The 25,727-nt window shown below is 46.3% G+C and overlaps 1 protein-coding gene and 1 pseudogene across 2 annotated transcripts in view; both read right to left on the bottom strand.

Moving 5' to 3' along the window:
* The window catches only part of ABCA4 (ATP binding cassette subfamily A member 4), a 133,581-nt gene that overhangs the window by 90,112 nt on the left and 17,742 nt on the right, over positions 1-25,727 (bottom strand). The window contains exons 5-9 of the mRNA XM_023231075.3: positions 25,199-25,326; positions 20,691-20,888; positions 4,416-4,505; positions 1,256-1,496; positions 98-237 (exon numbers count right to left, since the gene is read on the bottom strand). Of these exons, the coding sequence (XP_023086843.2) occupies positions 98-237; positions 1,256-1,496; positions 4,416-4,505; positions 20,691-20,888; positions 25,199-25,326 (797 nt within the window). The remainder of the gene's footprint in view (positions 1-97; positions 238-1,255; positions 1,497-4,415; positions 4,506-20,690; positions 20,889-25,198; positions 25,327-25,727) is intronic.
* LOC111555186 lies at positions 11,714-12,465 on the bottom strand (annotated as a pseudogene). Its single transcript, XR_002735445.2, has one exon. The product of XR_002735445.2 is annotated as a 40S ribosomal protein S10 pseudogene (transcript).

Below are 25,727 nucleotides of genomic sequence, written 5' to 3'. Positions count from 1 at the left end.
ACACACACACACACACACACACACACACACACACACACACACACACAAACTTCTGGGAGGTCCAGGGTACACAGAGCAAGCCCAGCTGGGATCTTACATTCTTCAGTATCCTTCGTGCTGCAGGTGAATCAGGAGTGTACAGGATTTTTCCCATCAGCAAAGGCTTTGCCGCCCTCCAAGCGATTTTGGTTAAAGGATTTGACTCCAGGCTCTGGATCAATGCATTACAAAAGGATGCTGCCAGGAGAGAAGGGACAGATTTTACAGAAACTCCTCATTGCTTATAACTCAATGTAGCCATTAGTGTATCCACATCACATGTCTCATTCAACCCCATGCTGGAGGATTTGACGAATAACCTAAATTAATAGGCTGTACCCCACCAATAACAAGCTCATCATTAGTAGCAAAATGCCACAGTGCCTCTCAGTAATGGCCTCATCAGAGAAACAAAGGATGGGGCTTGCCCTGTGGTTTATTCTGCTTTAGAAGAAGGAGGCTGAGAAGCCTGCCTCTGATTACTGCTAGGAACTGAGGTCTTTCTCAGATGAAAGGGACTGAGAAGCCAAACAAAGCCCCCTACTTGGAATCTCAGCTTGAGCCTCAGTAATTTCCCTTCAATTAGCTGCTTAGCTGCTTTGTTGTGTGTAGCTATCTTAGAGTCCTACTACTTTTGGCATGTCCCTTGCTGCCTCTTCTCAATTTTTAACTACAGGGGCACGCAGTTACATTTCTTCCCCACCCCACCCTCCTTTACCCCATAGAAGACAAAAAAAAAAAAAAAAAAGTGAAAAGTGGGGAAGATGATTTGCCAGGAATTTGCCATTCGGAGTGTAATTTAGTACTACACACAGATTTTCACTGCAATGCGTTTGTAAAAGCATCCCACAGCCGTGTTTACTTGCCAGGGCCCTTCTGACCTGAGCTTTGCCTGCAACTCTGGGTTGCTTCCTTGCGGATCATTCTCTTCCTCTTGAACTTAGCCCTAGTTCAACTACATCAGTGGGAAATGGCCCCTCTGTTCCCTTTCCAAGTGGGCCTCAGTTCTTTCTGTGGTTCCTGTCCAGAATTGCTTATAAGCAACGCCCCCTTTCTGCAAGGGGAAGTGGACTTTCTGGGAGAAGTCTCTTTTGCCTAAGGCCACTCAACAAGACAAGATAGATGCAACCCCAGGTTTGGTTTCACCTGGAAGTGTTAAACCATCAACTTAACCAACAAGAGGGGCCAATTTACAAGCAGAACTCAGAAAACTTACTTGTTCTTCTGTCGTAAGAATAGATAGGATCCTTCCTTGTGGAGTCAATCCCTAGAAAGACCTTATAGTTATTGTCTTCATACCAGTTGAAGGAGAGCACCCGAGAGCCGCCTCCCTCGGGGTAGCCACACAGGAGGTCAGACAGGATGCCCATCAGCTTTGTAAAGGTCTCTGGACCACCATTCTGCATGAGGGGCCTGGTCACCCACAGCAAGTCCTGCATACTCGGCCGACGGATAAACTGGGGCAAGGCAAAGGGTTTGGGTTATTTTAAGGCAGCCAGAGTCATAATCTACTGTGAGGCCAATGCTCCAAAGTTTGGGTTTGACTTCCACATTTTTTTTTTTTTTTTTGAGACGGAGTCTTGCTCTGTCGCCCAGGCTGGAGTGCAGTGACCGGATCTCAGCTCACTGCAAGCTCCGCCTCCCGGGTTCACGCCATTCTCCTGCCTCAGCCTCCCCAGTAGCTGGGACTACAGGCGCCCGCCACCTCGCCTGGCTAGTTTTTTTGTATTTTTTAGTAGAGACGGGGTTTCACCGGGTTAGCCAGGATGGTCTCGATCTCCCGACCTCGTGATCTGCCCGTCTCGGCCTCCCAAAGTGCTGAGATTACAGGCTTGAGCCACCGCGCCCGGCCTTGACTTCCACCTTTAAAAGAAAACATCCATATTCTCAGCAATCCTTAATCCAGCTGCGAAAAACAAAAAACAAAACCTACAGCCATCTACTTAGGGACTAGGAGAATACTAGGATGAGCCTTAAAGAAAATCACAGAGTGGCCGGGCATGGTGGCTTACGCCTGTAATCAAAGCACTTTGGGAGGCTGAGGTGGGCGGATCACGAGGTCAGGAGATCGAGACCATCCTGGCGAACGTGGTGAAACCCCATCTCTACCAAAAACACAAAAAAATTAGCCCGGCGTGGTGGCAGACTTTTGCAGTCCCAGCTACTCAGGAGGCTGAGGCAGGAGAATGGCATGAACCCAGAGGGTGTAGCTTGTAGTGAGCAGGCATCACGCTACTGCACTCCAGCCTGGGTGACAAAGCAAGACTCCGTCTCAAAACAACAACAACAACAACAACAAAAATCACAGAGTGACCCCTAGAGCACTGTAGTACAGCCTCTCCTCTTCCAGTCTCCTTTATTTGAATTCCTTGGGAATGTGTCCTTGGGCAAATGCAGAAAATATTTTACTGTTAAGCCAGTTCTTGGGTTCTGTTGTCCCACCAAGATGGGGATACTGGGGAGAAAAGGGGGGAAATAAAATGATTGGGGAATGGTTCTGTTGTAGAAAGGCAAGATCAGAGCAAATTTCTTTGGCTAAATAGTCTAAACTTTAGTTTCTTATATTTGGAAAATAATCTTATTAGCTTAATTTTACCAATGAATTCTTCCATTTCCTTGAAATGTGTGGTTTGTGGTTTTCTCGTGTGTGTGTGCCTCTGTGTGTGTTTTAAAATTCTGCAAATATAGAACAGATGAAGTCTTCATTCCTAGAAAAACACTTTTTCAATTCTGTGCCAGCTAAGAGGAGGCTGATGGCCTTCTCTTCCCCGTGTGGGCACCCGTGGGGCTTGCTGGCCTCATCCTTTGAGGGCAGATCTGTATTGTCGAGAACTCAGGAGAAGGCTGGTGGAGTTGCCAGTAGCTTGGCTTCTATAATGCCATTTGGCTTTGCTTTAGGGGAAAATACAAAATTAAAATAATGCTGCTTTTATTCCTAAAACATACCTTATTACTTGCTTTGCTTTCAGTGGTACTGGGGAATTTATAAAACCATTAGGATTCAATCAGGTGAGACTGAGAATAGTTCCCCACTGCAATAAGCCATGTTTACCTGTCATCCCTCTCTTTGTCCACATGCCAACACTTGCCCTCCGAAACTGATGAGCCCAGGGAGAATCCACACAGTGAGTCATGCCTATAATCACCATCTATGCTTCAATAAAGTCAAAATCTCAAATTGCTTCAACAACAGTGAGTCTTATGACAATCTTGTAAGGGGTTATTACTATTATTATGTTGCTCATTTAGTCAAAGCACTCAGAGATGAAGGGGCTGTTCTCAGGTCAAATGGTGTAATATCAATTAATATAAACTTGGCCTTCTGCTTTAAACCAGTTCACAAATGATTAGACTTGCTATCTAGACAGTCAAGAAGCCTTCTGGAACCCCTACTCAGAACTAAGAGTGTTGATATACCTTGGGAATTTTTTTACATTCTCTATCAATTTCAACTTTCTTGTACTGATATGAATTTTTTTAATGCTGTGAAGAAAAGACTGTTTAACAGAGACTCTCACTGTAGCAGCTGAGCATTAGTACAAAGGGCTCTTCTCTAACTTTCCCACACATCAGTGTGCATACTCGGCCCAGGTTGAGATGAGTTTTATAAAGACAGATTCCAACTATGCAATTTTCCAGGTTGGTGGAGCCCAAGTCAGCTGCGAATAATGAAGGGAGAAAAGTTTGGAAAAAAGCCTGTTTCAACTTTTCCCTCCCTTTCGTAACACTCATCACCCTTGAAGAGAATTGCTTTTTTCCCATCTCGCTTTCCCACAGGGCCATAACCAAATCTGCTTGTTCATCATCATATCCCCAGCACCTCTCATTTGTTGCGTGGAAGAATCCATTTCCATATGGGAGGGGACTTGTGCAACCTGATGTTCATTAAAATGTGCACCTCTTTTTACAAAATGACACAAAAGTCAATTGTTTTCTTTATGATGAAATAAGCCAACATAGGTAAAACACTTAGAAGAAGAGTGGCTGTAAGCTATAAAGGTGTATGCTATTATTATTGGCAGTATATATTATTTGAATTTTAAGACTGTAACAGAATAATGAACCACCTCAGTACTGAAAAGACTTAGATTCAACTGTAAGTCCTCTGATGATTTGTGCCATACCAGGCAAGTTGCTTATTGCCAGTGGCATTTCTTTTTTGATGTGAAATCAGAAGGGTGGTTCCTTTCTTTCTGCCTCTTACCTAAGAGCACAGATAATTTGGAATGTGAACAGGTGCTTTGAAATCGCTAGATGGAAAGATCAAATGTGCTTTTCCTTGAACAGGCTTGAAAACAATTAAATTATTTGGCATAAGAGGGGTAAATGGTAGAAAGACATAATGAAATTATAATTACTACCATCAGGCTACTCACCTCTTGAATTCTTGGTGACATATCAGATAATATTCCTCCCCAAGATCTCAGATTGATACCTTGAGAACGGCTGTCTAGGAGTGTGGGAAGCTGTAATTGACAGTAGAACAATTTTTAAAATACATATATGTTTGTAGGTATATACACACATAAGCACTATCTGATCTCCTATATGCTTGAAAACTCCCCCTCTCCTTCTTTCTGATCACAGGACCTTTTCTGCAAGATTACTTTTAGAAACAAAACTATTTTATTTAATTGACAAATTAAAGGTTCTCATTCCAAGTCTCCCTGCTGCGCTTGTCAATCACAGATAGTTTCATAGTTACATTAAATACTATCATTATTTCAAAGTGATTCTGATTGCTGTTTTAGCAACACCAAACAAGATTCCTAGAGGAAGGAAAACAGAGAGCAGCTGGCAGAGTGTGAAGGAAGTGCTGCGGGCCTGGGGTGCCCATCTGTTCACCTCGGAGCTTTGTAGACACTGCAATCTTCTCGTCAGTGTTTGCATCTGTCTTCCTTTGTGCCATTTTCAGACAGGTTGTGTCTCTTCCTTCATTCGACACTGCTCTCTCATGGAGGATTTGACCAGCTACATCACCTTTATTTTAAAGCAGCGGCTGGCAGGAGTCAGAGAAGTTCCCTTGCAGATTCTCCAACTGCCAGCAGTGTTCAGGAAACCCCAGCCCATGCGAATTCAGCACTGCTCCTGCATTTGCCACCTCGGCAGGGGATGTGGAAACCCCCAAGTGTGCTGCCTTCAAGCCCCAGAGCCTGATGTGAACATCTGGTTTTCTGGAAACCAAGATCATGTCCTGTTTGACTTCATTCTTCATGTTTCAAAATTGATAGAATCACTGATCCTAGAGGAGTCGTGTAGGACTGAGTTCTAAGTGTAAAGACAGTGGTTTTCAAACTCAAGCATGCTTCCTGAGTATGTGTGAAGTGAGCACTGGGCATGAGCCTTTTAACGAGCTGGACTTGTAATTCTCATCCAAGTTTCTGGGGACCAAAAGCCTCAGCTTTTTATTTGCCAGCATGGTTCTCCTAAATGATCATTGGGCTGATCTAACTTGCAGCAGAGCTGACAAACAGGTGGAGTCAGGCTTTGACCAGCCAGGTTCTCATGTCTAGCTGTGTGTCTTTGCCCCTCTCCTCTCTGCTGTAGACACAGAAGTCCTTGTGTTCTTTTCAACCTTGAAACTCTAGAATAAATGTAGGTACGCTCAGGCAGCATTCATATTTCAGGCTTATTTTCTAATTGTGAAATGAAAGGCTTTGTTAGGTATGAGAGCTAGAAAGCAGATGGGTAAAATTTTCCAGAGGAAAGAACGGCTAAGCTGCTATTGACACTACACCACTGAGAAGCGTCTCCCTTCCTTGACCGGAGCACTGGACCGAGGCATTGGTCTTGCCGGGAATACTCTTCAAACTCCTAGGAAATAGCTTCAGTGGGTGCTGGGCAAAGCACTTTAATTTCTGTTTTTTCCATACAAGGGTGGGGCTGAGAAGAGTGGGTGGGAAGGGAGGAAGCAAGCTGGCAAAACTGTGTGTCAATAAGCAAGTTATCACTAAGTCCTGCCCATCCTCCCTCCTGTCTCCCCTGAGATTATTAGAGATGAAAAGAGACCTGAGAGACATATCAGTGAAATGGCCACATGTGGGTTTTGATTCCAATCTGAGCAAACCAGCTGTAACAATTGGGGGAAAGTGGACATGGACTGGGTATTAGGTATTATTAAGACATTATGGTAAATTTTGTTGGGTATGATCATAGCATTGTGATTTTGCTAAAACAAATAAGTTCTTATGTGTTAGAAATACATAGGGAAGTATACATGGTGAATTGATATATTGTCTGTGATTTGCTTCAAAAAAACTTTAGGAAATACAGTGTGGAGAACAGTTAAAACAAGAACAGCCAAATATTGATAATAGTTGAAGCTGGGTGATAGGTCCATAGGAGCTCATTATATTATTCACTCTACTTTGATACTTTTTCCCTATAATACAAAGTTTTAATAATAAAACAAGATTTTAGTGTGTATGCAAAAATAAATTGTTGAATGAGCAAATACTAAGGAAGTATCCTATCTTTTTTGTTCTTCCCCTCTAGGACTGCCTTTGTTCACTTCCCTTCTAGAATATTTTATCAAAATAGGCATAGAAAAAGGACTGGCCTTCTTGCCAGTCCCCTTGCCTCTAGACCCCCCTTCCAATGTGCCGTGGTCTGAGCTACCCAACAGGCCAATCCAGTCATGTCACTTGCCCTGCACAAACATCTTCCATGGCTCCCTACTGTCTCCAGAAGAGAAAGTCATTACTACGTTATGCCACACATGGCCTCTGTGAGCTGCTGCCCGGCTCCCTCACTTGCCTGCTCTCCTGCTTCTCTGCTGCCACAGTGGACTTCTTTTTATCTCCACTCATATGTCAGCTGTCTCCTGCCCCCAGCTCTGCTCTCTATTTCCCCCGCCCCCACTCCTTCTTTGTCTGGCAAACTTCTACTCATCCCTCAAGTCTCATTCCTAACATGATGACCTATGTGAAAGACAACTGCCCCCCAGGTAGATTTAGATGCCCCTTTTTCTATGCCTCTTGCTCACCCCTGCCCAGCCATGCTCTCTTTAAGAGTTCTATTTCCTTCCTTGCGCTGTTCACCATTGGTAATTATTCTGGTGTTTACTTGTCATCTGTCTCCCTTGTAAGACTCTATGCCCCCTGTAGATAGAAATCATACCTGGATGACTTCGAGGTATGCTGGGCATGTGGTGGGCGCGTGAGTAAATCATCTTATCAGAATAACAAGCAGATTGATTATAATTGTTTATATACCTGATACTCCATGAAATGGTATGTTTCTTAAGGACAGGACCCCACCTTTTTATCTTTGTATCACCAAGCTTTTTATCCATTGCCTTTTCTGTACACTCATCAGTGTCCAACTAAGGAAGGTTCTGCAAGACAAGTCTGCTTTTAAGTCGTCTTTTTTAAAAAGGGTTAATAAATTTGGTCTTTTTATCTTGAAGTCAAATTTCCCTATATTGAGGTCCTGTTAGATGTGGATGTAATAAAGAAGTGGTAAATTAATGACTTCCTGAAAATTCATAATCACTCAATTTTACTAATTCAATTAATTTTATTGCCTAGGTAGTTCTAAGTCACATGAAGAACACATAGGCTTTTTTTTTTTTTTTTTTTTTAAGACAACAAAGTAATAGCTGCTTATGGCCAGGCACGGTGGCTCATGCCTATAATCCCAGCACTTTGGGAGGCTGAGGCGGGCAGATCATGAGGTCAGGAGATCGAGACCATCCTGGCTAACACGGTGAAATCCCGTTTCTACTAAAAATACAAAAAATTACCCGGGCGTGTTGGTGGGCGCGTGTAGTCCCAGCTACTTGGGAGGCTGAGGCAGAAGAATGGCATGAACCTGGGAAGCAGAGCTTGTGGTGAGCCGAGATCATGCCACTGCACGCCAGCCTGGGCAACAGAGCGAGACTCTGTCTCAAAAAACAAAAAACAAAAAACAAAAACAAAACAGAAAAAGTAATAGCTGCTTACTTATATAAAGTACAAGGCAAAGCTCTCTCTGCAAACTTCCCCACATCTCTACCCAAGGGTAATCAACGTTAACAATTTGGTGCATATCCTTCCAGAAACACCAAGACTTTAACTCCTTTTTACATATTTTTCCTGATTGACAATTCCTCAGACCTCCACATTTTTACCATAGTTTGCAGTTTAACCACATCAGCATATATGGCAGTGCCTGGAGAACACCCTGCCCCAAATGGTGGTTTTGCTTTCCCTGAAGACTAAGGGTTCCCTCCAAGAATATGAGATCAGCACTGTCTTAGTTCACTCTGGCTGCTACAACAAAATACCACAAGCTGTGTAAACAACAGATATCTATTTCCTACAGTTCTGGCAGCTGGGACGTCTAAGATCAAGGCTCCAGCAGGTTTATTGCATGGTGCGGTCTCATTTCCTGATTCGTAGATGGTACCTTCTCTCTATGTCTTCATATGGTGGAAGAAGCAAGCTGGCTTTCTGGGGTTTTACAAGGGCACTAATGCCAGTCATGACCTAATCACCCCCCAAAGGCCCCACCTCTTAATGCCATCATCTTGGGGATGAGGATTTCAACATACGAATTTTGGGGAGGATGTAAACATTCAGATCATAGCATGCATCTCCTCTGCATTTTTATCACCCTGTTGCCTAAGAGTCCTAATAAATGAATAACATGAAGCGTAAGAAAGACCACAAGAATAATGCACACACGAACCCATTCCATTAACCTTGCCTGGCACTGAGTGACTAGGCTCTGTCACAGTGACAAAGATTGATGCTTATCTATGCAATTTTGCTAAAAGTGATCATGCCTGGCCCAGTCTCCCACGTATACAGGGTGAGTCTATGGCACAATGGTAACCAAAAAGACACCAGGAGAAGTCACAGGCTGGGGTTTCTGGAGACGGTCTTTTGAAGTCGGCCCCTCTGCCCTTTGCCTGGCCCCTGCCTGCAACATGGATGGACTGGAGGAGGCAGCTCAGGCGTTTTGAGGTCACCAGATGAAGAGCAGATGCTGGGGATGAAGGAGGGAAACACAGGGAAGCCTGGGGTCTTGAGGAAACCTGTGGTGTTCCAAACCCCTCTTGGAGGGCCCAGCGCCAGACTGTGCATGGGGAGAAAAATGAAAGCCATTGCTTCTCTGACTTTTGTTACTCACAGCCAGGCGCAGTTTCTGAATGATAAAATCCCACATTTGACAAATACGTATTGCGTGTCTACTATGGTGCCAGGTGCTGGGGGCACAGCAATGAATGAAACAAAGTTCTCCCTTCATGGGGTTTACCTTTAAGAGTCTCCCTGAGGCTTCACCAGCCCTCCCATCACTGTTGTCATGCTGTGTATACGCCCAAGATTCTCCCACAGGAGAGAAAGAATCTACCTCTGACCCCTTATGTCTCCCTAACTACAGTCTAACCTCTCTCCTCCACCCTTCATTCCCGCATTCTTTTAAGCATAGTCCACATTCAGTGACATCACTTCCTCACCAACACTTCCCTGGCTTCTACCCTCACCATCCTACTAAGATGCTACTAAGAATCCCCCAGTTTTCTCCTGGTTTTTAAGTCTAATGGACATTTTTGGTTCTTGTCTTTTCAGACCTCTCTGCTTTTCTCAACATTTCTGATCATGTCCTTTTCCTCCCTGGTTGTCTGTGACACTGCTTTTGCCTGGTTTGCTTTGCTACTTCTCTGCCTTTCCCACCAGCAACTGTGCCTGTACCTTCCCCTAAAGTGCTGAGGTTCCCAAGGGCCTCCCTTCTTCCTCTCACTCTGCACACTCTCCGGATAGTCTCATTTCCTTTATCATTTAATCTCCTTCCTTTTTGTTGATGACTTCTAATCTGTGTCTCCAACCCAGACCTCTCCCAAGAGCTTCAGACTTACATATCCAACTGTCTGCTGGACATCTACCTAGATCCAACATGTCCTGAACTGACCATATCGTCTTCCCCCAAACCAACTTCTGCACCTGTGTGCCCTTTCTGTTGCTGGCACCACTTTCTGTCTGGGAGTCATCATTGGTTCTTCCCATCTCATTGTCTAAATCTCCAGCCTGGAAATCCAGAAATTGGTGCTGGGAATGAGTGTGGGGTAGGATGAGCCCTTAGATTGCAGAGGGTAACCAAGAGACATCTGAAAGGCTACTTTAGGAGGAAGCTGGTATCAAAGACTGGAATCCAAAGAGGTTGTGCAGAGAAAAAGCAACCAGGTCCTAGATAATAGAAAGGCATCTAAGAGGGGCTAGAAGCCCAGAGGCACAAACTAAGGAACAGCCACACTCATGTTTCCAGGGAGGCTGGGCATAAGTAATCAGTCACAAGCACCCACCAGTTTGGATTATTTCCTCTTCTTTCTGAATTTGTTGTCTGTCTTTCTCACTTGAGTGTGGGCAGGAGATGGCCCATGGCCATGTGGACAATCTTCTCTCCATCCCCTCTCCTTTACTTCCGCAGGCCCCAGGCACACTGTGATCTTGGAACTCCACCCCATATCACATGAACACTTTGGAAAGCATCTGTGTCCATAGCTACTCATCTCTCTCTCTTTCTATAGGTCTATGTCTATGTAGGTATACTTTTCTAAAAGCTCTTAATTTTTACTTTTGAAATTATTTGACTTTGAATAACTTACTTAATGATTTATCTGGTATAAGTTTTAAGCAATCATTGTGAATACTTAAAAATGTTTGTAAAGTGGAAAAACCTGAACCATAAACTGGCTTTGAAATTTAACATTTTGCAAACATAGTAAATCCTCACTTAATTCATCCACAGATTATTGGAAACTGCAACTAAGTGAAATGGCTATAATGAAACCAATTTTACCACAGGTTAATCTAAACCAGAATTAAGTTTCTTTCTTTTCTTTCTTTCCTTTTTTTTTTTTTTTTTTTTTTTGAGATGGAGTCTCACTCTGTTGCCTAGGCTGGAGTGCAGTGGCGCAATCCCTGCTCACCGCTCCGCCTCCCGGGTTCAAATGATTCTCCTGCTTCAGCCACCCAAGTAGCTGGGACTACAGGTGCCCACCACACCTGGCTAATTTTTGTATTTTTTAGTACAGACAGGGTTTTACCACGTTGGCCAGGTTGATCTTGAACTCCTGACCTCAAGTGATGCGGCTGCCTTGGCCTCCCAAAATGTTGGGATTACAGGCGTGAGCCACTGCACTTGGCCCAAAATTAAGTTTCTATAGCTTGTTTCTGGTTACAACAAATCACCAAACTTCAAAATAAAGACTAAAATACTTCTAATATTAAATATTTAAATAAATGTGAACTATACATACATTTTTAAAGATTAATTAAAAAGCAAGATAATTATTTACCCAATTATTTCAGTTCAGAGTCATGGGTGGCTGGATTCCATCCCAGCAGCTCAGGGCACAAGGTAGGAATCTAACCTGGACAGGATGCCCTCCCATGGCAGGGGCACTCACTCCCACACCCACACTCACTCATGTTGAGATCATGCAGAAACACCATTTCCGCTAATGGGCACATCTTGGGGATGTGAGGGGACAGGGGTACCTGGAGCCAACCCAAGCAGACATGGGAAAGATATGCAAACCCCACGCTGACAGTGGCCCCGGCCAGGAATCAGTTTTGTTTTCTCTCATCAATGGTATAATAAAATAGTACTGAATGAAACTCAAGGGCCTTTTATAACTGAATTTAACAATGAAGTTGAATAACATTACCTTCCTTAAACATTCATTTAATTTTTTTTTTAAGGTTTTTTGGCTGTAAATTTATTCAATGCAAAATAATACTCTTCAATTTTACTGAGGTGGCTGACCACGTCCACGACCAAATCCGCCTCTAAACTGGAATTCGGTTGCTGACCCGGCCCCAGCCTCGGCTTTCTTGTCGGCACCAGGTGGCACAGCACTCCGTCTGCAGGTATCTCTGTCAGCTTCCCCTCTTGTGAGTCTCGCAGGTCGCTCACCCTCCAGACCTTTAGGCCGAGGCCTGCCAGTCTCTGGACGGCTACGGCGTAGGGTGGCAGGCACAATCTCCGGGGGCAGATGAAGGTAATCACGGAGATACTGGATACCCTCATTGGTAAGGTACCAGTAGAAATGTCTCCAGGCAAACTGTTCCTTCACGCAGCCTCGGGACTTGAGAGACTGCATGGCCTTCATGACATGAAGGTTGGGCACATTCTTGTCTGCCAGCTCCGGGTGCTTAGGCACGTGGACATCCTTCTTGGCCACCATGACTCCCTCCTTAAAAAGGAGTTGGTAAATGGCAATCCGGTTCTTCTTAGGCATCAACATCTGGCAGGTCTCCGCCACGCACTGCCTTCATCCTCCCCCTCTCCCTCGGACAATCTTCGCCTACCAGCGGCCCCCTACCCCATAAAATAAGCCTCCAGCCCCTGTCGCTACTCAGAAATGGGTGTGTGGGGAGTGGGAGAGAGGCCCCCTGCCCGCATTCTGGGGAGGAGCAGCCGCTAAGGCGGCAATATGGCCCGGATCAACATTCATTTAATATTCATTCATTATAATTCTAAAGTGCCTTCATTTTCTTTCGGAGCCAATTTAAAACAAACAAACAAACAAACAAACAAACTTCAAATCTCAAACAGTTTTGTAGGCTTCTGTAAAGCCTGCGGTCCTTAGCCACTAGTCCTATCACTTTGGGGACTAATGGATCAAAATGACCAACCCATCCCATCTCACCCCATTCTCACTCTACCCCTACTGGCCAGAGGCAACGCATTTCAAACTACCTCACCTTCTCCAGAAAGCCTTCTTCCCCCATCACCATGCTCTTCCAGCTTTCCTTCCCCATGGGTTAGGTGCCCCTCCTAGCTATTCTTGTCTTTCTCAGTGCATTTATTTATCACTTTTATTTTGATTTGCTGTTATTTTTTAATGTATCTATCTCTCCACTAGACTATCAACTCATTAAGCATAGGAATAGATTTTATTTTGCGTGTCTTTTATCTTCAGGCATGGTACACAGTAGGTGCTCAATAATATGTGTTGTGGTAATTAACGAGTAAATAAACTATAACAGAGTACGAAAGAGACCGTGTCTACTGAGGTTTCAGGTTCCATGAGGGATGTATCTAGCAGGCATCATGGTGACTTACAGGGAGGGAGCAGTCAGTTTCACCTGGGGATGGGAAAGTGACACTTGAGTTGAGGTTTGTAAAGAGACAAACTGATGGCTGTGAGAGTGAGGACAGTGTCTGTGAGTAAAAGGGGAGGGCCCAGGAATTCCAGGTGGAGAAAGGAATGTGAGGAGCGTCAGCAAGAGCGTGCTTAGAGAGACAGCCAGAGAAGAGCAAGACCAGGAATTTGGGGGAAAGGGAACAGAGAAACAATAGCTTGAGATGCATTTTTGTGTGGCTAATACTCTTTTTTCCATCTTGTTAATAATTTAATAACATTCATTCACCAAATAGTTACTAAGCTCCAGCTATGTGCCTAGTGCTACATCTACAATTTCCTTCCCAGCTCTTTTTAGTGGAATGGTAAATGATGAGGGTCCAGTCCTCACACCTTACATCTCTGAATATTGCCTGGTCCCGAGGGAGCCCTCCATATGTACCTGTTCACAGTTACCTGACTGAGGTTGCCATAAATCATAAAATAACTTTCCCAGGGCTCTCCTCTTCTTTGGGTTCCCCCTCCCCGATTATCTATTCAAATTCACATGAATTGTTTCTGTCAAAGAACAGGAAGAGACTGTAAGTTTAGTTGGAATGGAACTGTGAAACTATTTCTGGAAAAAAAGGTCACAGATCAAAATGACAAACATCACACACACACACACACACACACATTTCCTATGCCAAACAAGTTCTCTTAATTTTCCAAGTAAAAAATAACTCTTTCATGTCACACATCACAACTGACCAAGCACTGCCAATCCAAGTTCAAGGTCAGACTAGACCTCTTAAGGAAGATAAGGCTGTGAAGGGATCCGCCTCTATTAACTGAGGTCAGTCTAAGGGGCCCTTAGGCCTTGATCCTGTGCTTAAGAAATTGATACAAGGTCCTAGGCAGCAGCCAAGAAGATTCTGGCCCTAAGAGGCCTCTGCTTGGGTTGTCTGGGATCAAAACCACGTCTCTCCTTTGGGACTGTGTAATATTTTTTCTTAAGGTAGAACAGACACGTTTATCATCTCCTAAAAAGTCTTGTTTGCATAGTATTTCTGATGCTTTGGATCAAATGTGTTCATCAAACAGACGTCACTCTACCAGCATGTGAAATGTCTTAGGCATTGAATGTTTTGTTGTTTTACTTTCTGTGATTCAAAGAAGACAATCTGGAAACAGTATTAATTTCTAAGTTGAGGATATACCTAACACAAGGGTAAATAAGTAGCCTCAGGTTAAATGTGTCTTTCTGGGACAGACATGGCCTCTGGGAGCCATGGAAGGTTCTGAAGGGAGGGATGAGCTGCAGTCTCGAAGGCACGCAGACCAGAGGTGAAAAGCAGTTGAAGCAGTGGACAGAAGTGTGTGCTGCTGTGTTCAGTCCTGGGCTGAGCTACAGGAAACCCACATTTATCCGGGAGGGAAGTTGTTGCTAGGCAACTGGGAGAATGTGGATTTGAAGCATGTTTCTCGCAACCTGACAGTTGTTAAGCATCAAATGAAAAGGGAGGAAGCCGGCTTCAGTGGAGAGGGGGCAACCAGGAGGGGACACCCTGAGCGCTAGGAAATGCGTCATCAGTGGAGAATTCAGACTCAATCACTGGGGGGTTGGGGGACATGCCAAACTGTCTCTACCAGGAGGTCACAGAGACACACAGTCTCCCAGAACGAGAAGGAACTGAGAGTCTCAACTAGAGGGTGGGCTCTCGGGTATGTGAACAGACAAGTTATGGGACTCTCTTTGGCTCAACAGAAACTAGGTCTTTTTCTGTCCGTCCCAGTATCTGTGGTTAATGAAAGCAAAACTGAGCTTGGAATCTAGGGGCAGCCAAAAGGTCACTCCATGAGACAGACCCTCTCCTGGTCTGGGGGGGTCTGAAGAAGGAGAAATGGGGAGCAAAGGGCCTCTCAAAAGAGGCTATGTTCTTGCTTTCATAAGAGCAAAATGCTTTTTGTTCAAAGTGTTTTACCATCTCTTCTCTAATATGAATTTCATTACTATTCCATGAGCTATGTAGGACAAGTCTTATTTTCTCGATTTTACACATGTGAGGCTAAGATTTCCTTTAAATGGCAGCAAGTTAGGAGCCAACATAGAGCCAGGGCCCAGTCTCTCAGACACTAAGAGATGCCTGTATGCCCCAGCAGCTGCCCAGGCCTGCGGTCCTCAAGCCATTGGATCCTGTGCTCAGGGGCAGGGAGGATGCTGAAGGGGGCAGAGAGGATGCTGATTACTTCATAAACAAAGTTAAGGAAGAATCTGTGTATATTGAGACCTCTTAGTAAAGGATGCATACTAGAGGTAGGTAGAAAAACATTTTATGTAAAGGCTATTAACCTGGGGTCTGGCTTCGGCTGCTTCATGAGCCCCAACCTGTGTGTCTGCATGAACTGGGGTTTCTTTAAGGAACAGGTCTAGAGCTGTAGTCAGATTCTCCAGGGTAATCCTAATCCATAAGAAATGTTAAGAGCTACTGTTCTGTAGAGATAAAACATATCGGAAGCCAAAACCCTTCTTAAAACCAACTGACCCTGGAGAGAACCTGACGCCTCACACATTGGGGCACATATTGGAGGCGCCCAGTGCGTATTTACTGAACAAAGGCCAGGACCCCAGGACTCATTATCCTTAATGGCAGCCTTCCCAGGGGCCTGCTGGTCTTAAGTGACTTCAGTTTTGACCTCTCAGTATTTCTTTCTTTGTAAATCCATAAAAGCAACATCTGATGTGTCATGAAAATAAGCCCTGGCCTACTGCCTGCCTAGAGCTGAAAAGACATCAAGGCAAGCAAGTGACAATCGAGCCAGTAGGTTCAATGTGCACGAAGGGGCCTCTCTTTTATTTCATTTTTATTTCTTCTTTGTTGAAATCTGTTCACCCAGAGGATATTTTGATTATAATAGGTACAGATTTTTGTAGATGCAGGCAGAAAAAAGACTAATGCTGTGAATCAAATATACTTCCTGTGACTCGAATATTTTCATAAAACCCCAACAACAACAAAAACCTTCCTGACTTAGTTTTGTTTTCTCCCAACAGCCCTGCTGTTCCCCGGTACTGGCACTCGGGCATCACTCCTTTCTCTTCTCCCCTCCCAAAACCCTCACGGAGAAGTGGGAGAAATTGGAAAGAAAGAGGAAGTCATGAAGTCACATCATTAGTGGGACCTCACTGTGAAATCCTGTAGATGTGGGGGCTTTTCCAGACACTTGACGCAGCAATATCCATCCGAAAATTGAAATGCATAGTTGAAATTTAACAAACTGCAACGAATGACCCAGGAGAGCAGCAACTGGCGGCTCTCACTGGGCAGGGGGTGGTCCACCCATGCCTCTCCCCAGTGACTCAGGAATTCAGGGAGCAGAGCCGAGAACTAAACAGGACATTGATAGGCATGTGTAGTCAGGACCCCAAGACTGGGCCCTTTTCTTCCTGGAACTCAATGTCCAGCCACTCCGTAGTCAAAGAGACATGGATAAAATGCAATCAGAAAGTAAAAACGGCAACAGAGCAGTGCTTGGGGGACAGAAAAGAAAGCTGAATCGTGCCACACTGGAAGCATTTTCAAAGGCAAACCGTGAACCCAAATGCCGAGGAGGCTGACTTTTCTCTGTCAACAGGCATTTAGGAGGGGGGAAGGGAGGGAGATTCAGACTTCCCAGCAGCATGGCAGGTCTTGGCACCCGCCTCGGTTCCCCTGCTGAACTTCCACAAATAAACATTCAAAGCAGAAGGGACAGATTTGCTTCTCAGCAAGATTTCAAAGCTGTGCACCGGAGTTGGAGAGAAAACAGGAAGGATGGTAGGGGGAAGAGGGGGAGGAGGAGGGGAGGAGGAGGAGGAGGAGGGGCATGCATGCCTTGGGCCAAATCAGATGGGAAGCGTCCCAACCTCTCACCCGAAACTGACACACCATTTTTTATGAGGTGTGAAACATTTCAGGTAGTGCTGGCACTAATAATACCTTGGGCCCAGGTCTGAGCTTCTGGGTTTCAAGCTGGGGGCGTTAAGCCTGCAAAGGCCGCAGGTGAAGACAAACTCCTTCAGGTGAAACCAAGAGTGGCTATTAATAAATTTCCATGGAGAAAATTCAGTCATTTGGCTCTTGTTTCTCTCCCAGACCACCTAGGTTAATCTGCGTGTGCGCACTTGCAAGTGAGCGTGTGCGATAGTGTGCAAATGAGTGTGTGAGTGTACACGTGGGGATGGTGGGATGGTGTGGGAGGGATGGTGGGATGGTGTGGGAGGGATGTAGTAAGGCCATGGGTACTACCTTTGGATTGTTTGAAGATGACAACACTCACTTCTGATCTCCAAGGAACCCAGAGAAAACACAGCTGCTCTCAGTTGGTGCTAACCCCGGCGCCCCTCCTCCGATTCTTTGGGCTCCACAGGTTCCCACGTCTCGGAGGTTGCACCCACATCCCCAGCTCCTTACTTAAAGTGGGCAGGTGCCGTTACAGTGGTTTAGTGAGATTTTCTCTCCTTCTTTGTTAATGAGAACTCATTTGGCATTTAATAAAACCTTATTTATACACTGGCCTACGTGCGTATGAGAAACAGCCCAGAACAGAAGGCCCAGCATTCCTGCACTGCAGCTAAGCATGGCTGCGTGCCAAACAGCTGCAATAACAGCCGCGTCCCGGCGGAGCCCCTTCCCCGGCCCCGGAGCAGCCCCTGCCTGCCTGATGCTCCTCCCAGAGGGTCGGAGGGTCTGCCCTGAGCCTTTCTGGGCTTGCCTCAGGCTTGTTTTTCTAAAAACCCAATTAGAATGGGCCCAGGAACAACAAAGGCAAAGTCCCATTTTAATGCCTGCATTTTCTTTCAGGTTCCTTTTTTTTTTTTTTTTTTTTTTTGTAAATTTTTGTTTTTAGTGTAATCCATTTGTCAAATGGAAAAGCACATTTTAAAGGCACCAGAAGACTACATATGTCCTGCATCGGTTGGATCTTTCCCCACCGAGACTGAAGTAGGAGTGAGAGGAGAGCAGGTAGAGGTGGTGCTCCGAGGTTAACTGAGGCCGGCTCCCCACAGGGCTTTCTCCTCTGGGCAGTCTCCCGGTCCACTGCAGGCTCTGTCGCTCACCAGCTTTGTTAACAGAACAGGAGAGAGAAAGCATCTCCACACCACGGTGGTCTCATGAGTGATCAAATGAAAGTTCTTTGGACCCTCAGAGGTGTGTGGGGTACTATTATTATGCGTGGTCTATAGAGATTGAGGTTGTAAATCAAACTCTTAAGTTCTAGGTCAGTGATTCTCAGTCTTGGCTGGACATTGGACTTATCTGGGAAGGTTTTTAACACAGTGAAGTCAATGCTGCACCCTAGGCCAGCTGACTCAGAATCTCTGGGAGTGGGGGCCAGGCATTTGTAGGACACATTGAATCACTGGGGAAGCTTTTAAAAACTGCTGCTGGTGGTGGGGTGGGGGGGCAGCAAATGCTGCTGGTGTTGGCCCTTTCTAGGCTGCACTGCTGTGAAATGTCCTGTTTGCTTGTCTCTGGTCTGGCTGTGAGTTCAGTGAGGGTGGAAGGTTCACGTCTGGAGCCTTGGCCTCAGCACAATGCCCAGCCCCTCACAGGTGCCCGACACAGGTTTGAGTGCCTGCACACAGAAACAGAGAAAGCAAGCCCCCAGGACCCATCTGAGGTCTGCAAGGGCGACAGGTCAAGGTAGCCCAGGGTTTCTCAATGCTAGCATTTGCCAAGGCAGTGTGTGAAGGCGTAAGGAAAGACTTTCTGGTCTTTCTTGTCTGATAAAGAAACATTTAGAAGCCAGTGTCCTGAGTTTTGGTTCTAGTCTCTGATGCAAAGTTTTACCCAGGTGCCCATTTACCCTGCCATCTCTGGCATTGACATCCCAGAGTTAGTGGTCATGTCCAGGGAGGTAAATTTACCTATACTGATGGCCAAGGTACTTCAAGAAGAGAAGATTGACCCTGTTCCCTTCACGGTGACAAGAGGATTGCATGAACCTGGGTGCCCGGGCCCTGCCTGCAAAGCCCAGGTGCACAGACATTGCTCATTCTGCCCGTTCTGCAGAGCATGAGGGCCCTGGACGCCTGAGAGGGAGCCTCTGGCGGCTCGGCAAACACCAGCACTGGACTCCTGGCTGTGCTGGTATTCAGCTGCCTGGAATAAGGGACCTTTGTTGCCTCACTCTTCTGTCTGATTCTGAAAACAAGTCAAGGAGCGTGTCTAAAATCAGGTTCTTTTTGAAACTTTGAATAGAGACATTTGGACTACATGGCTTTTTATTCTTCCTATAGTGTGGTGAGCCAAGAAACCTTTTCTGGGGTCCTGGGCTCTCACTGATGGTGGCATCCCTAGGTTCTGACCCTTCATACTCACTCTGGGGCCCCACCCTGACGAGCTGGGAAAATTGTAGAGTAACTTTCCATGGAAAGTCACACATGGAAAGGCATTAACAGTGGATTCTGTCAGAAACTGAGGGGTCTTATTTTATGTTGCTTCATTTTTAAAAGCCTTCAGCTTGCTTTTTAAGACGAGCTGAGAGTGGGTTTCCTGGGACTTGAGAGAGCAGTCATAAAACAGACAAAACACAGTTCCTCAATCAAGTTCTTAGTGACTGACATTCCCTAAAACACAGTTCTAGAAATTAAAAGGTAGGCAAAAAAAAAAAAAAAAAAAACAACATAATTCCATGCTAGAAATATTACACATGCCACTTTCTCTGAAGGATTCTAATTTTGAGTGTTTCTGAAAGTGTGGCCTACGGTGATCTTCATCAGAATCGCCTAAGGTAATAGGATAGATTCTGGGCCCGGCCTGGTTCTTCTGAATCACAGTGACTGGGGGTGGGGATTTAGAACTTGCATCTTTTACCAACTTCTCTGATGGTTTTTATGCACTTTGCAGTGTGAAAACCTCTGCTCTACACCTCCTTTATCTCATTCTTCTCATCTTATCCTACTAGCAAAGGAGGAGGTATTTTCAGGTCCCAAGCAGTCTGTCTGGGATGCAGTTCTAGAGCAAAGGGTTGAGCTAGATCAGGGCTTTCCAAATTTTTGAGACTATGAAACTTTCTCTGTCATTTTGTCTCTCTAGAAACACCAACCATTGAGGTTGAGACCAGTTCCAGAGGAAGAAGCAAGGGGCCTTCATTTATTAAAATTTATGAAATGTTTTGCATATACTTTTTCTTATATGATTCCTACCACTCTATAAAGTGTTATATTTGTTTTATAGATGAGTACTGGGACCAGAAAAAGTTCAATATCTTACCACGATCACCTGGCTAGGAAATAGCAGGTCAGGGAGTCGAACCAGGCCTCCTCCTTCCTTTACCACTCTGCTAGAGGAGGTGAAGGGGACTCTCCCCACATAGAGTGGACAGAAACATGCCACAGCCACATACCTAATGGTGAACCTCATAGTGACTTCTGGGTCCCTGGGCCACTTTTTAGAAATACTATCAGTTGTGATTTTTTGAGTCCTGGGAGCCTGGAGCTTTTGCAAGGATTGTCCGGAACACCAGGCTCACGCCCTCCCCAAGGTCAATTCGTCAGGCTCTGCTGCCCCAGGAATCACCTTGCAACTGGTGAGCAGCCAGACCCCTCCCTTACCACACGGAAGAGCTTGAAGAAGTCCACGTTGGCATACAGAGTGTCTTCTATCCACTGTAGGGTGCCCTGGGAAAGGGAGCACAGGGCATAGCGCACAGTCTGTGCCCCGCGTCGCTGGCTAAAGATGATGAAGCGCTCCAGGAGGGCCTCGCTGCAGGCGATGTCCTTCAGCACCAGGTCCGGTACTCCATGAGCAAACTGCAGGGAGAAGAGGCAACACTAGAAACTGCCCTGTGGTAGGAAAGACACCCAGGTCCTAACCCACAGAACCTGGGAATACCTTGTGTTACATGGCAATGGTAATTAAGATCGCAGATGAGATTAAAGCCACTAATTAGCTGATTTTAAAATAAGGAGAATATTTTGGCTTTTCTAGGTGGCCCCTGTGTAATCACAAGGGTCCCTTAAATGTGGAAGAGGGAGGCAGAAGAAACAGAGTCATGTGATGTGAGAAAGACTTGATGAGCCCCCACTGGCCTTGGGATGGAAGGAGACCACTAGCCAAAGATTGTAGAGTGTCTCTGGAGGCTGAAGGAGGCAGGCAAATGAATTTTTCTCTAGAACTCCCTAGTAAGGAATGCAGTCCTGCTGACCCCCTAACTTTCAGACTTGTGACCTCCACAACCGTAAGATAATGCATCTGTGTTGTTTGAAGTCACTAAGTTTGTGGTCATTTGTTACAGCAGCAACAGGAAACCAATACGATCCTGATACCTCACCTTATCAGAGTGCCATTTACAATTCAAGGGATCCCCTTCTTACAGCATGATGTGACAGTACCATCAAGGCTTCCTCCCTGAAGGTGGGGTTGAGGAGTAGCTAGAACAAATTTGCTCTTGGATTTAGCAAACAAAAGTACCAGATGGGCCGGGTGCGGTGGCTCAAGCCTGTAATCCCAGCACTTTGGGAGCCGAGACGGGTGGATCACGAGGTCAGGAGTTCGAGACCATCCTGGCTAACACGGTGAAACCCCATCTCTACTAAAAGTACAAAAAACTAGCCGGGCGAGGTGGCGGGCGCCTGTAGTCCCAGCTACTCAGGAGACTGAGGCAGGAGAATGGCATAAACCCGGGAGGCAGAGCTTGCAGTGAGCTGAGATCCGGCCACTGCACTCCAGCCTGGGCGACAGAGCGAGACACCGTCTCAAAAAAAAAAAAAAGTACCAGATGCCCAGTCGAATTTGAATTTCAGATAAATGAATAATCTTTAGTACAGATATGTCCCAAATAGGGTCCAAATAGAACATAATTATTCAAAAAAATTACTTGTTGTTTATCTGAAATTCGAATTTAACTGGACACTCTGCATCTATTTTGTCTGGAGACCCTAAGCCCTGCATAGCGTACATTCTGCAACTCCTGGGGAGCTCAAGGTTAGTGGTTCTTGAAGTACAACCCTCATGATGGCCTCTCAAGGATCAGGTGGCAGGGGAGAGGCCCGGACCTTGGCCAGGGACCCGTGGCCACCCAGCACCTTAACTGGCTCCTGGAGTCCTGGACTCCCATAGCAGTGGAAGACCCTGAGTACCATGGGCAAATTCATGAGATTCCCGGGGCACCACAGTCTCCCATGACTTCTAACAACACGGCTCTCTGGGCTGGAGGGCGGAACAGGCCTGAGCTCTGCTATCTCCTACACCGCCCAGACTATACATGGCAGCCTGGTTCCCACACGAGGCACAGGTCACAGCTGACCAGGAGTCAGTGTGGACCCTTTCAATCTCAGGGACCCATAAAACAGTGAAACCAGAGCACTGAAGAGGGCGTGTGAAGAATTAGCTACTAAAAGCAGCTAGTATTTACTGAGTGTTTACTATGTGTCAGGCACCCTTCCAAGTGTTCACATATATTATTTCTTTTAACTTCAACCGCCATAGGTGGTAGGCACTTTTGCTATTTCCATTTTACAAATGAGGAAACAAGAGGTACAGAGTGGTTAATTAACTTGCCTGAAGTCACATAGCTAAGTGTGTGGCCTTGTGAGATTTGAACCCAGAGCTTAACCATCACCTGTTAGCTCGCCAGTGAGTAGGGAAGAGGGAGAAGGCAGGACAAAGAAGGTATGTTTATAAATTATTTCACTGAGGAGGCAACATCTGAGCTGGGCCTTGAAGCATGTCCAGTTTACTGGGTTGGGGTGAGCCAGAGAACTGAGCCCCTGTCATCTTCTAATTCCCTAGATGGAGGGAGGGGATGGTGAGCTGTGCTCAGACCCCAGGTAGAAAGGACCAGGAGGGGTATCCAGTCCTGGTGGTAAAGGACACAAATCCACGTTCAATGAGCATGAGCAACAATACAGAGGTGAGCTCCCATGTTGGACAGCGCCCAGAGAGACCGTTGCCATGGTGATGGACAGTTCTGGGAACAGTGCTGATAAGGAGCCCCGGAGCTGGATGGAGGTGGAGATACAGATCAGGAGCTAGAAGACAGGTGAGCCCACGAGGCAAAGCATCCTGGGAAGTGGGCAGAGAGGGCCCGGTCGGCTGGAACGTGCCTCTGCGAAGTGCAGATGGCTCAGGGTTTGCTAATCAGCAGAGCATCAGCTCATCGGAGCCAGCAACACGAAATAAAGGCACAACCTGGTGACCCCCGCCCCTGTTCTCCCACATGAAAGGCCTCGGCACTGATGCCAGAAGCACAGCGCTAGAGATCCAAATGTCATGTTAGTAAGGAACTGGAAAGAAATTTCCCCATTTCCCCGAAATTCCTGTCCTTATCTTCATCTCCCTTTTATTACCAACTGGAAGTCATCACAGGCATTGTCAGGACTTGAGTTTTACGAGCTGAAGAGAAAGCAAAGGGGAAAATGAGCAATCGGTGCCGACAGCACCCCCTCTGTGGGGGTGGGAGAGGAAGCTAAACAGGGCCTGGCAGGAGCCGCACCACCCCAGGGCCTGGGCACTGCAGGCGCCAAGCTCACTCTGCCTCCAGGCTGATCCTGGGTTCCCCTTGTCTAGCTTCGGTGAAAACCTCAGGGTCTGAGAAGCCAGAAAAGCAGGTATGGGCTCCTTCACTGTGCAGGGAAACAGTGTAAGAACCTGCTTCCAGGAGCCGGTGCTGACCAGGTGGGGTGGGGTCCCTCACTCCTCTGGACTCAGACAGCACCCTGTGCAGACCTTGATCTCAGGGTTGACACAGGCTCTGAAGTTGTGTTTACGTCTCGTTCTCTCCTGGAGTCTGGAGGAAGACCAGACCCAGCCAGGAGGGAGTCGGGAGGGTGTCTGGTATATCAGCTGCTGCAGAGCTTGCATTCTTGCTATGTTCATCACACCGCGGAAGCTGGGCGGGGAGCCCAGAAGGCCCAGAGGACAGCTGCAGCTCTCACACCTGAGCCTGCAGAATCACCTGGAGGGCTTGTGAAGCATAGATTGCTGGGCCTTATCCCAGGGCTTTGGACCCAGTTCGCCTGGAGGGGGACCTGAGAATTTGCATTCCTAACAAGCTCCTAGGCCTTGCTGGTGCTGCTGGTCTCTGGGCTTTGAGAGCCCCTGGACTGGAGTAAGAAACACTGGATTAGGATTGAGAGGACCTGGATTCCATCTGGCTCTGACAATTTCTAGCCCTGTAACTGTGCACAAATCACCCCAGCACTAGACACCCAAGCCTGACCCATCTCAGGATTGTTGTGAGGAGTAAAGGAGCTAAGGGATGTGCAAGTCATGAATTAGTGGTAAGAACACTCTACATAAATAGAGGAGATTATTTAAAGGGGTAAGATAAATTAGGGGTGTATACACAGGTCAGAAATGTGCCAGGGGATAGAAGAAGGAGTTTGCCTGGTGCTGAGAAGGAAGTGGTCCAGGAAAGCAGAGGTGGGCTCTTCTGCAGCGTCTCAGGTTCTGTAGCCCCGGGACGCCACCGCAGCACTTGCCAGCACTATGCTGGCAGCTTCCCAGCCCGGAACGCTCCTCTCACTGTGTGGCTGACAGACAACTCTGCTCAAATACCACCTCATTAGGAAGGCCTTCCTGAGCATCCCCCTTAAACCTGCCCTTGTGGCCCTCTCTAACCCCCGACTCTACTGGATTTTCCTTGCAGCAGCCATCATAGCCAGGAGTCACACAGCTGAGTCTCTGCTTACCTGAGCGTTTCTTACTCCAGTCCACTGGAATGGAAGTTCCTCGGCCTGAGGTTTTGCCTGTCTGGTTCATACTGTGCTCTAATATCTACAACTGTCCCTAAATATTTGAGTAATAAATGAACAGACTCCTGTTTCCTCATCTATAAAGAGGAGGTTGTACCCCATGATCTCTAAGTTTCCTTCCAGTTATAAAAACTTGAGATGTTTTAAAGTTGCTAGGATGTGTGCAGCTTTGAGTCCTATGATGAAAATGATCACGATCTCAAGTGATCCCCCGGTTTTTTTCTAAATACAAGGCTTTAAGTGATGGATTCTGAATGTGAACACAAGGAAGAAAAAAGAATAAAGTCAACATGTTTCTTGCCTTTCTCAGGCTGGGTGCTTCCCCCCTCCCCTCCAGGGACCACCAGCCAGTGACATCCACCTACCTGCTCTGGACGGACTTGAGAGTTGATCAGAAGGTGGACCACTGAGTCAGACAGGCCAATGTTTTTAATGAGAAATAGTGTCAGTGTTTCTTCGTCTTTCAAGATATCCCTTATCCGTATTCCTCTTCCTACATATGAATAAGAGAAAGAACAGGGTATTGAAGGGGAAATGGGTCAAAAAAGGGAAAACAGCTAGAATTGATTGGGAATACTTCTAACTCGACTCTCAGAGGAAGACTGTGTTCTTGGGGTGTCTGGGAGCCCCTAGAGGTGAGGCTCTTGCCAGTGGGCTGCCCCCAACACAGTCATAACACTGACTGCTGAAGCAGCTGGGCCCAATTTAGTAAGAAGGTGGAAAAAGTTAGCCAGGGCTGGGTGGGGGTATCAGATGCTTTGTGGGGTTGGTTTGGACAGTGCTTCTCATTGAGGTGGGTCTGGGGAGCTGGAACAGGGGAATTTCATCCTCCTGGGAATATTTGGCAAGATCTAAAGACATTTCTGGGTGTCACAACTGGGGAGATGCTGGTGG

This window comes from Piliocolobus tephrosceles, chromosome 1 (genome assembly GCF_002776525.5).
Source record: "Piliocolobus tephrosceles isolate RC106 chromosome 1, ASM277652v3, whole genome shotgun sequence".
Taxonomy (NCBI): domain Eukaryota; kingdom Metazoa; phylum Chordata; class Mammalia; order Primates; family Cercopithecidae; genus Piliocolobus; species Piliocolobus tephrosceles.
The sequence above is the reverse complement of the archived record's forward strand: the minus strand, read 5'-3'. Positions and strand labels throughout refer to the sequence as shown.